The sequence below is a fragment of the Falco cherrug genome, chromosome 12 (genome assembly GCF_023634085.1).
Source record: "Falco cherrug isolate bFalChe1 chromosome 12, bFalChe1.pri, whole genome shotgun sequence".
NCBI lineage: Eukaryota > Metazoa > Chordata > Aves > Falconiformes > Falconidae > Falco > Falco cherrug.
In genome coordinates, this window is record NC_073708.1 from 10,001,821 (window position 1) to 10,014,633 (window position 12,813).

At 43.6% G+C, this 12,813-nt stretch overlaps 1 protein-coding gene across 2 annotated transcripts in view; it reads right to left on the minus strand.

Moving 5' to 3' along the window:
- The window catches only part of ATF6 (activating transcription factor 6), an 81,682-nt gene that overhangs the window by 10,047 nt on the left and 58,822 nt on the right, over positions 1-12,813 (minus strand). For both annotated transcript variants that reach the window (XM_055724473.1, XM_055724472.1), the window contains exon 15: positions 9,708-9,792. In XM_055724473.1, coding sequence (XP_055580448.1) covers positions 9,708-9,792 — 85 coding nt within the window. The remainder of the gene's footprint in view (positions 1-9,707; positions 9,793-12,813) is intronic.

The following is a 12,813-nucleotide window of genomic DNA, read 5'->3' on the forward strand; positions in this document are numbered from 1 at the left end:
ACGGGCTGCTCTCCTTTTCCAGCCTTGGTGCTGCCTAAGGACGGCGTGTTCTGCGCAGGCAGGAGAGCAAAGTCCCGGCAGCAAAGTCCCATCCAACGTTCTGCCTCTAACACTGACCAGTAGGACCAGCAAAAGTCAGGGCAAGCGTGTACTTTTTGGCGATATGTGAAACAGTAAATAACTGCTTCCTAGCTACCTCATCTACGCCGTTCATGGTTCTTCAGGTCTTGTTATAACCCTTCCCTCAGCCATCGCTGTCAAACTCAACAGTCGCTGTGCTAAGGGAGCTGTTGCACTTGATGTTCATCACTGTTGCTTTTTCCCTGCATCTTTCATTGTTTTATATACATCTATAAACATCTATGACAAAATATGTATAGCACAGAAGATGGGGATTCAGCAGGGCTGTAAAGATGGTTCATGTTTTGTTTTCTACTTCCTCTCTAATAAATCACAGTGCTCTTCCTCCTTGGCTAAGCCAGTGCTCCAGGGAAGGATGCACAGTGCCTCCTCTGAGCAGCAGCAGCTTGGTTAGAACCTGCCATTGTATGTTTGGTCAGGAACATTTTTCCCATGCAAATCCTTTTGCATTTTTTTCCCACCGAGTTTCAACTACTGAACAGTTTTGCTCCCTCCCAAGATCTTCCAGCCTGTGACTGGAGATGTACAGGCATCTCCCCAGCACAGACCTGCGTGGGAGTCTCCTGGTAACACCCCCTTTATTGGGGGAACATCTGTTTCCACCTTTTATTTACACCTTGTAGAGGGATACTAATCCACAAGGCAGCCTTCCCTGTTGTCTCACAACAGCTTGGTTTCCTTTAGCAGTCGCTGAAGAACTACCTTTTCCCAAGTTTTTCAAACGCTCAGGTATGTTATTGTGCTGAAGAGGCCACCCTTATCTTCACAATTGTTATCCCTCTGAGGCCTCTGATGGAGCACTGAGGCAGGACCTTCCCCTGCAGCAAGCTGTGCCAACTCTTCCCAATCTATCGCATGTACCAGGGCATGCTCGACTCTCACAGGTTCAGCCAGCTTGTGCAGAAGCCAGACTTGATTTTTCACAGTTGCTGAGGCTATTTTAAAACAGTTCACCTTATTTGTCACTTGCAATTCTCCTGACACTTACACAGCCTCAGTGGTTAACATCAGCACAAGAACTTTTTGCTCTTCCCTTTGACAGTGCTGATTTCAACTTCAAGTGCTCTTTTACACCTTGGTCCTCCACAGGCACTAGAGATTCCCTGGCAGGCTTCCTCTGAAAAATGTTTTGGTTTTTTTTTGGTTTTTTTTTTTTTGCCTCAGGCACACTGTTCCTCAGTATCTTTTTCTGGCTTGACTTCTTATGGTTTGACATTTAGTTTGCCAGAAATTGTCCTCTTTTCTATTCCCTCACTTGGCTACAATGTCTATTGTTTAAAAGATATCTTCTTACTTCTATGAATCGACATTAATGCGTTACTTAAGCCCGCTGGATTTTTTAGGGTCCTTTTAAAGACTTTTGCAGTGAACTTTTAATCTTTAATCAATCTTCATAACATTTGCCAGCATTTTACCCTAACGGTTATTCTTTTAATATGTTTTCCTATTCTTTTTTAGCCTTTACCTTTGAACTGTAGTATGTACTTCATCATTTCACTTAGTTAAACTAATTCTATCAGTAAGTGTCTACAATTTGAGTTCATTATTTTTTTCCAAGAGGCAGCATCACTTTTCCATTGACATGGACCTTCTCTATCACCCAATATCATTTGTATCCTAGTCCTAAAGAGTCTCACTGATTTAAGAGCGAAGGCTGGTGAAAGCCTGTATTCACTTCTAGTTGAAATGGCTTTATAGGTTGGATGGTATCCAAAGCATGAGCTGAATTTTCCACCTGTCTCACTTGGACACGTAAAATTACCTCATTTATTTAGATACTGTGATCAGCTCTTGCTTATAGAAGAATATTTTTAACACCACCTCTGTGAAGATTCTGTCTGTGTGGGGTAAGCACCTTCCTCCACATGAGCTTCTCTGATTCAATGCATTCACCAGTTAATTAAAAAGAAATCATACACACACGTTGCAGAGCACCTATCTGAATGCTGCACACTAATAAAAGCGAGACATCTGATTCAAAGATTTCTGTCTCCCAGCTACAACAGCAGGAGATTCACACCTTTAATGTGAGTCCTGCTCTGAAACAGAGTGCATCCTTTCTCATGGTGAGGGGCAGCTCGGGCTGGCAGTCTTTTTCTTCATCCACAATCACCCAGAAAGCATTTGTGCTGTACACGGACTCTTCGTCTCTTCATCTGGGGCTACTACAGACAGGATGGAGGTAGGTGGTTTGCAATGAAGTGCTGGATGACCAGAAATGTTCTTCAGATGCTCAAGATGTATTTCTCAAGTGCTTTCCTACAGCAACCCCGCTACAGAGGATCAAGCCCAGAGGATGCCCAGGAAGCACACCATGAAGTGCCAGAGGTAAGGTGGACAGTATGAAGAAGTTGAGGAAAGCTGTAGCATGGAGGACAGACCTGGGATATGAGAGGAAAGCAAAAGCCTCTCCCAGCCCCGCTGGTGGCAGTCTCCTTAGAGATTGCAGTCCAAACGCTGAAAAAGACCGTCTTAGATGGCTGTGTTTTTACTGATCTCTAGGTTTACTCCAGTGATGTTCTCAAGACAGTACTCATAAATATGAACCTCCTCTACCAGGTCTGTTGCAGATTTTTATGTTTTTACAGGGCGAGCTCATTATGGATAATTATGTTTCAGATCATTGCAGAAATAAAGAGCTACCAGAGTTGGCCTGTGTATTGCAAACATAAAACTGTTTTAACACTAAAAGGAATTATGTAATCCTGAATTTACAACATTTTAAAATGTATTAAGGCAGATCAGCTGGGCTCAGGGCTAGAATTACGATGTGCTGCCCAAACACAGTTCAGCGTAGCAGAGATGGCAACGGTAATCTGACGGATTGGGAAGCAAATCTTCTCTTCGCTTTGCAGCACAGCTCTCGGCACAGGGCCTTCTGCGCTCGGTGGGAGAGCATACCTACATGGCAGTATGGGCATCCAGGGTTAACGGACACCTAGAAGACAGGGTCTCTGCAGCGAGAAGCATAAACATTCGGTTCTAAACTGAATTTGGCTCCTTCTGCAACTCCATACTGGCATCCATACTGGCAGCTAATGTCACGGGTTTCTTTTTTCTTCTACTTCGCAGATTTTATAGAAGTGTGTCTTTTATATGGAAAAAACAATCTGGTGTAATAACTCGAACACTGGCGTTGGAAATACTAAGTACGAAGTCCAATTAATTTATGACTCATTCTCTACCCCCTTCGTGAACAACATGTTCCCAAGAAAATGCCATCTGCAGCATTTATCCTGCCTATACAGGGAAGACCAGTCACACTGGAGCTTGGCCTGCTCCACCACACAAACCCCAAGAGATAGTCTTTTTTTGTATTAATGAAGGGGCAAAAAGGCACAGAAGATCCTCTGAAATCATCTTCCTGTTCTTTTGAATACACAAAAATAGGTTACTCATTTAGCAATTTAGGTAAACAGCTCGTTATGAAAAGTCATTGGGGAATAAGATTTTATGATTTCATTTCTTGATTGTTTCCTGTCTAACTAAATAAACATGAACTCAAGTGACACAGATTCCATTACTCTTGTGCGCAGATTCCTGAATGATGTCTTTCATACTTTTCTGAATAATTTAATCTCCTTTCTGTCAAAGACAACATATATTAACAGACAATGGTTGGGGAGAGCAAAGTCTCTCAAAGACAGCAAAATCTGTTGAAAACTTCTCTTTAAGGTTGAATCTAGGCAATGATCGATTCTGATGTTCAAAGAAATGTAGGAAAGTTTGGGGGAGGTATTATGTTTCGATAAACTGTGCTTTTACATCGCTTTGAACAGAGAATGGGAGTGAGAACAGCAGCATCTTACAACATGACTAAAACCTGTCATTAAAATTCCTTGATAAAGTATGTTCTGCCACGATTCCAATCCTGACCTCTACAGCACAGCTTTACCTGAGCACGAGAGCTGAAGTACAGCTGTGACATTAGCAAACCATCCTAATTACAGCAGAACCATAGCGACCTGACCTGATACTTGCCCACAACTGCACACAAGGGGTGGCAGAATCTCCCCGTTTCTCAATCCAGGTTCAGTAATCGGTTATTGCAGTGAGGTCTAACCCAGAGCTAACCACAGCTCAGATTCCTCCCTAGTCAGGCTTCACCAAACTACTTTTATCCCGCAACTGGCAGCCCAAGAAGCAGAAGGGTGGCGTTTTCAAAATAGCCCGTAGGTTTACGGCATGGAGACATTCTCAGATATATTTCCCTGCATCCTGGTTTAGAGATCTTGATGCTTTGAAGGATTCTCAGTGACCTTCCTGAAAAACCTTAGCCGTCGCCCTTCTTTCATCTCACAGATAGGTTGCAATCCTACATACACAACTTCCAGAGCCTTCTGCTCACACACTATAGCTTATAAGGCTGTGCTGAGTTCTCAGCACTTTTTGCTAAAGCCAGATATAAAAGCAGAAACAATAAGGGAAGTATCTCTACAGATCATGCTGGTGTGGCCAAGAGATGTGCTCTCTGTACCTACTAGAGTGGCTGAGCTTCTCAGCCTGGGGCCAAGGACAGCAGCTGGGAGATGGAGCCACACAGACTGAGTTGTGGCTTCTAAGCGTGATGAGAAGAATGAACCAACAGCTAGAGATAGCTGGGGCCATCAGCCTCCTGGAAACCATTCCCAAGCCATCCCGAGTGAGAGAGAAGGATACCCAAAACGTGAAGCAGCAACCTTCAGGGAAGCAGCTGCTGTTGAGCGGTACGTATTGTTTTAGATCTTCCTCATTCAATGACTGACTGAGAATTTTACTTCTTGCTCTGAAAGACGGAAATGGCATCTTTTGTTTGCTTGACCCTGAAAGGCAGAGGAAGTTGGAGACTTTATTTATTTAACCCCAAGACATGGGAACTTACAGAACATTGTCACTTCCCAAAGAGCTTTTGTTTTTATTTTCCTTCTCAGCCTGTGTGGGTTCTGTTTGCCTTATGGATTTTTCACAGACAGTTTGCTACCAGCCTTGGACATCTGTGAGTGGCCTGCACATGGCTGCAAGTTGAAAAGAAGGTTCTTTGTAGCTGCATGCAAATAATCATGCTGCTTGATGGCAGAAACAGGTCTAGCTTTGATCAAAAAGCCTTACCACTAGATTGTTATTGACCTTTTTCATTAGAATGGGTGTTATTTCAGAGCACTTTTGAAGTCTGTAACATCAGTATGATGATGGATGCTAGGAAAGAAGGCTGAGGAAACTGGTTGCAATCACAAGCTGGCCAGCACAACAGAGCACACGGACTTTGCAAAACTCACCATCCCATTCGCAGTACATTTCTGCCCTTAGGAGACTACTTTGCTGTTGTGTGTCACGACAAAAAAAAAAGGAGCAGGGCTCCTTAAGAACCCTGAAACATACAAGCTACAGAGGGTCAGGCACACAAACAGCCCTCTCAAAGGCAGACTGTGACATCTATCCAGAGTCTTTGTAAAAAATTCAAAACTCTCTCTGTCATGGCTGCCAACTCCCAGAAAATGAGCCTCAGACCTCACCAGGGGCTTTCTCATCAGGTCTTTCACTTTTGTTTGGCTGTGAGTGCAGACACCAGCCTTCAGTTTAGAGACAGCAAACGACGGAAGGACTTTCAAGTAAGGGCAACTGTTCTGCACGGGGATCCTAGTGAAAAAGGCCGCCTTAGCCTTAGTGCTGCTAAGGCCACCAGTACTCACGGTGAGCACACACCTGCACAGACATACACAGCTGCTCCTACCAAGAGGACGTGCAAGCTGTGAGAGTGCCTAACCTCACCCTAGGGAGAAATGCATTAACAGAATGGGCTAAATGCTGAATGCTGTCTCCTACGCTGAACGGCTGTGCACACGTTAGCACTTTAGTGTGCTGCAAGGAGAGGACTACTGGTGGCGTGTGTGGTGCTGCAAAGCTGCAGGCATTCTGCAGAGACAAAGGCTTGAGCTTCGGGCAGGAAGAGTGGCTTAGCTATGCTGTACTCTATAGATTATTTTGATCCAAAGATCGATCTTATAACCCACTGCATTTTTTACAGAAGTTAAGTAAATAGAAAGCTAATCGCAGATGTTTTCATTTAAACTTCAAGAAAGGCACCGCCTATATGTCAATCTGGAATTGGTGTAATGAGCCAACAAGACTCTGAATTACAATAAAAGCAAATTTAGGAATGAAATCTACTGGAGACTTAACTGGTCTCAAGTGCATAGTTAGATTTCTAAAATAATAGCTGCGATCCAGCATAACAAACATGACTTGCTTAAAAACAAAAGCCAGAGTTTAATTGTACATTGCAGTTGGCTTTCATTCCCATGAGAAACTGCAAGATATTTCTTTTTGGAATGATTTCTCAGTAAAGGCACACCAATGGTGCCCGCAAACCCATGTACATCAGGACAAGGACTACCCAGTCCTGCCTTTTTCCTTCCAGGCTTACCACCCCTAACGTCCTTATGTACCATCAGGCAGATATTCTGCGGCACTGCTTGTGTCCACAAATGCCGGGGCTTTGCCGTTGGGCAGAGGAGGTCAAAACGTGGACATGGCTGGCTGCAGGGGCCAAGGGGAGAGCTGTACCCAGGGAGAGCAGCCAGCAGGGGAATGGGAGAAGGGTAAAGGGCTCGCGAGAGCATCTGAGGAGGCAGAAAGGGAGGAGCTGACAGCAAGTACTGGCTGTGAACTGGGGGTGGCCCAGCAGGCTTGGAAAGGGGTTTGGAACAGGGCGGGGAAGGAGGAGAAGAGGGTAAGAGGGGGAGAACTAACAGGTACTGGCATGTAATGAATTACTATACTTTTAAAAAAATGATTAATACTTAAATGTATTTAACATGTTAACATATGAAACATTTAAATATTTAAACATACTGCTGTGTACCTGCACAGAAGCCCACAGAAGGGGATTTCGCTGGCTTACCATGCTTGCAAAGGGGCATGGGCGATTCAGGCTGACCAGGAGAAGAAGCACATAGGAAAAAGTTACATGGTAATGGCCATTTTTACTTTTTTCCAATATGCAACAACTGAATAGTTTTTATCAAGTTTTTAACTTGAAAACGAGTAACATACTGTTATTGCTTTGTACAATATTGTTCTCTTATTTCCACCTTATTGAATGCATGCGTGTGCACATACACGCATCAGTCTACTACAAAATTTTTGCCATTAGCTGCACAGCACTGGGACTGCCACTGGCCAGGCTTACCCCAGTTCTTCCCTCCAAGAAAAACTCTCTGAACTGTAAACCTGATTTTGCTTCGTACACTGGTGAAAACTGCCAGACCGATCTCACACAACCTCCATGCAGAGTCATGCAGGACAGTGACTGACAACTCCTTTTACTTCCTAATCTTTGCCCATACCTGTTCTCTGTCTCTGCAGCTGGTGGTAGGAATGGCTCAAGCCAACTGAAGGCAGAGTCTCTAGCGAAGCTCAGAAGGCACTCAAGGAACCAAAATGCAATCAGAAAAGGATGATGGTCCTACTAGGAAAAGACTGTCCAAGTAGTTCGAAGGGTTCTTGGATGAGCAGTAAGCCGTTTCGTGTTTGGAAAGTGTCACGGCTAAACTGTAATACACAGACAAATAAAGATCCTGCAGAAGAAAGCAAGTGACGGAAGTCCTGAAAAAGTTCCAAAGCACAGACCACTTTCATTCCCTTTATCTCCTCTGCCAGGCTGGTGGCAGCAAAAAGGAAGAGCAAGGAAGTGGCAGTGGAAAAGGTTTCCCTTCCTCCACAGAGATCTGGCTGAGGCACAAGAAAAGGCAGGAGGGGACAAGTTCTTTCTCTGAAAGTTTTGCCAGTTCCTCCCAGGGAGACCTGTCCTCTTCTAGCAGCCAACTCTCTGCAGGTGGACAAAGAATTAAGGTGGGCTTAAAGAACAGCAGACAGCTGGGAGGAAAGCTTTGCTGTCAGCTAACTTCCAGATGCTTGTTCAGGACGTGCTCAGTCCCCACGGAGGCAGAATAGGGTGGAGAAGCAACGTTCTCAAAGGAGAGAAATGGGTTCTTCTCCAGGCAGAATTTTTAGTGAATCATCTCCAGGTAATCTACTAATAATCAAATTAAAAATCAAGACAAGTTACCTACTGGCTTCTGTGTATCTTGTGATTTTTTTCCTAATACCTGGCTGAGTGTCACAGAGGAAACAGTGTTTGATGCTGTTGTTTACTTAATGCTATCCTTGTGTCTCATCTGTTTCAACATCTCTGCCCAAATCCCTGGACGTGTTTTTTTTTATTTCCTGGATTATGCTGATGTTCTGAAGAACTCAAGTAACTAGAATTTCACAATGTTTCATTATTAACGAAGGATAAGATTTGTCACTGGATTCTGATGTGTATTTTCCAAATTCTATTTCCTCCAACAACTGAAAAGTTATTTCAAGTGATACAAGACTCAGTAACATGTAAGAAGAAATACTTTGCAATCTTGAAAGAGTGTTTGTTCTTCAAGTGATAAAGTGCCCATTTGCATGTGATAATTCAGCTCGGCAAGAAAAGGATTTTTGTAAAGGACATGAAAAGGGAATTTCAGGCAGATAAATGCCAAAAATAATTCTGATACATCTAATAAAAATTCCCCTAAGATAGCTGGTTATAGACTATCACACCCTACTTACTGTATGGCATGGGAAAATTTAATTATCAAAATGCTGAAAGCCTGAACTGGTATTTTTTTTCTTAGTTTATGGAAATTTGCATCATCAGATAATGTTCTCGGCATGCCTGAATTTAACAAAAACATTTGAGTTTATGATTCACTTGTACTGTTAAACACTTAAGTTTTAAAAAGCATTACGTCCACAGATATTCAGAAAGTAAAGTTTATACTACTACAGGATTCACGATGTGTTTTGATGACTGTGACAGTGACCCTGTGCCCCAAACATGTCCTAACTTGGCAGCTCCTCACCATATGAATTAATGATATATTTATACAGTTCATGTCCTGTCTTTCACGTGGGACTAAGATGCAGATCAAGAATATTTCACTAATAAGCCTGTGCTCCTAGTGCAAAGCTGTTTTCTCTGCCATCCTGCAGCACTGTAACATGATTATTATTAATCCTGACCATGCCGTGCTGAGAGGTCCCACTCACGCTGAGTGTTGTATAACAGAGCGGTAAACAGCTGAGGAAGCTGATGGAAGGCAGTCAGCATCCTAACAAACCAGGAAGGCCAAGGAATTTACCCTGCTAAGCAGGCGCAGGAAAAACCCAAAGGAGAGGATGAGGACAGTCTCCACACTCGACAGGATCTTTGCAGCCACCAAGTTAGAGAAACTAGATCACATTCAAGTAACCCTTAATCAGCTGTGCATAAATCACTGGGACTGGATGGCACCGCCCCCGTCCTCGCAGGAGCTAGAATGAGATACTGCAGAACTGCTGGCCAGGCCATGCAACCTCTCATTACAGTCCCGGTGACCAGGCTCTGGTGATTTGCCAGCACCCCAGCTCCAGCGGGGACCCCAGCAACTAAAATGACCAGCCTGACTTCTTTTTCAAATCTACAAAGACAGACATTTGGTCTAAGTTTGGTTTCCACATACAAGTTAGGCACATCTCTGAAATTATCGTTCTCTCTCATGTTTTGGACTTACCATTGATGTTTACAGCTGGCAAAACTATAGACATCTTTGGTCTTCTGGTCTTGTTATGTGTGGTGGCTGGCAATAACAGGTGGTCCTGGAAAATAGGGGAAAAGATGTGTTAAATCTACCCTGGAAGTACAGAGCTGGGAAAATTCCTTTCCATTCTGTCTTACAGGCATTCCACATAAAACTATTTATGACAGCTTAGCAAACTCAAATTGTTGAGGGAGTCTTCCAACAGTCACAGCAATTGTTCATGCTGTGTAACAGAGAAGAAATCCCTATCGCATGCAGCAGAATATGAAAAAGCCTTGATCATGTGGAAAGAGATGGAAACTACTATTAGGCCCTTGTTCAACAGAGTACTTATGTATATGATTAAAGTAATTCAACTTGACTTCAATGATATTTAAACATGTGGTTAAGGGCTTTGCTGAACTGGAGCCTTTACTTGCAGCGCTGTCTGCTTTATAAATAAATGTCATCTTGCTGTATCTATGTCAAGCCCTACACCGCATGCCTCGTGCAATAGGACTGTATCAGTCAGGGTTGTGACGGGGTGTGAAATAGGAGCTCTGCTGACAAAACGTACCAGAGAAGTTCAACGGCAAAGCTGTGCTTTAGTAGCTTATCTCAGCTTCGAGGTGGCTGGATGCTGCTATAAGACAGCAGTGTTCAAACTAACTACCCCAGGTTTTGGCAGTGCAACCTGCATCTGCAGGAGATGCTCTGGATGTGGACCTGACTTGCCAGGAAAAATGCAGCTTTTCTGCAGTTTTTTAGCTGTTGCTGAACTCAAGTTGCTCAACTTGCAGCCTGGGAAAATATGGTTCTGCCCTTACCAACAGAAGTAATAGAACGTAAAGCGCCAGTCCAAGCATCTCCCATATTATTGTGCTATGCTGATGTAGACAGACCAAAAAAAGACCGCTAAGGACAGGGGAAGCATCGCATGCCTTGCAAAGCTTAGCTTCCCTCACAGAAGGTTGCTTCACTGCACCGCCTCAGTATGCAGTGGGCGTTGCAAGGGAAATGTATTTGCTCTCTCTTAGTAATTAGGAACAAAAGACTGTGTTTAGACAATTGACAAATTGAGTTTAAATTTCTGACTCTGGCTCTAAGTGAAATGAAAACCTGCCAGTCACTAAGTATCTCTTCCAGGTCCCAAAGAATTAACAGAAAGGTTTATTTTCCCAGCCCCTGTGTTTGCCCCCTCCCAATCCCAGCAATGCCAAACTCACTCCCAGTACCTCTGAAAAGGATGAAAGCCAGCAGTTGTCACCATGTTAAACAGGCGGAGACCAACTCATTAAGAAGTCTTTGCAACTGTCCTTTGCAACCAGATCTAAACATCTGTCGTTCACTTTACAAGAGCCAGCATCTACCTCACATGGCTAAAAAGCAGAAGCAAGTTTGATGCTCTCATCTCATTTCATGCTTTCCCATTTGTAAAACTCCCACGATATTTTACAAACCCAGCATTCAAGAAACTTTACATGCAGCTTTTCAGCTCCCTGCTTAAGGGTAAGAACAGGCACGCAAACACCTCATGCTTTTAGGCAAGGTTATCTTTTTGGCAGACAGAATAAGACTTCCATCAGGACACAGTTAACTTCTTAATGCCAGGGTAACTGTATTTTCCCCATTTCAGTACCTAAACACTACACTGTCATGTCTAAGATGCAGGGAACTGAGTTACACAGGAGGTTAGGTATTAAATAAGTCAAGGTAGTCTGCAGATACATTGCAGAAATACCACTTTTTTTTTTCCCCACCAAAAAAACCCAAACCCAAAACCAAATGACTGACCATGAGAAGAAAACATTACTTCAATAAACGACTGTAATTAAAACCATCTTGGTACCAAAATTATAAAACCACTCTGGCATAATTCTCAGACTACATATGTAATTCCCATCTCGTTTCTGATCCACTGAGATTAAGACAACACTCAGGAAGACAATGAACTTTACAGAAAAACTGTTCTTGAAATTCAGCGTTCCCGAGGGAAGAGGCCAAAGATAAGACATCCATTAAAACTACATTTTGCAACAACGTCCTCGCTGTGATTTGATGACTATTTTTAAAATCACTTTAAAAAAATGCTTATCCTGTTCTTTTTTTTTTTCTTTTTCAGTGCTTCTGAGAGCCCACAACATCATTACCTAGCAAAATGCAAGTACTGCAGATTACAAGTAACTACTATTTTTTCGCTAACGTATCTGAAGATAGGTACATTAATCGATGCTGGCTTAGTTTTGTTTATAATGACACCTTTATTTACTGTAAGTATAAATTGTATTAAGAATTATCACAAAGACTTAACAACTGGAGTACCTCTACAGAAGTAACATCAGTGTCACACAGAACCACAGGATGGTCAGGGTTGGAAGGCACCTATGGAGACCATCTAGTCCAACCCCCCGCTAAAGCAGGGTCTCCTCCAGCAGGCTGCAGAGTCACGTCCAGGCAGGTTTGAGCGTCTCCAGAGGAGACCCCATGGCCTCTCTGGGCAGCCAGTGCAAGGGCTCCGTCACCCTCAAGGTAAAGTTCTTCCTCACGTTCAGATGGAACCACCTGTGTTGCAGTTTGTGCCCGCTGCCCCTTGTCCTGTCGCTGGGCACCACTGAAAAGTGTCATGACAGAAATGCCAAATTCCTGGATAGCAACAAAATAAGGGAAATTCCTCTGGCACCTCCTGTACGATTACCTTTCTTGGCTGCACCATGAAAGGTTCAGGCTGGATGTTCAGAAACAGTTTTTCACTCAGAGCATGGTGCAATCCCGGAACAGGTCAGCAAGAGAGCTAGGGGATCTTGGAGTTTTCCAAGCCCCAGAGCCACGGCTGCCCTTATCTACTGTCAGCAACAGTTCTGCTTCAAGGGAGAAAGTTGGGCTAGGCACCACCAGAGGTCTTCTCTACCCATTTTGATGATCTTACGATTCTCTTTCTGCAGTCCACAGGACAGATGCTGGCAGTACCAGCTTCTCCTAACAGTCCTATGGTAACCACAGGGGCAGCGCAAACACCTCAGACTTGGCCTTTTACAAGCTCTGCATCTCCTCCATCATGGTTAAATTCAAAGACTTGGCTCAGACTCACCTGCAAGTAACA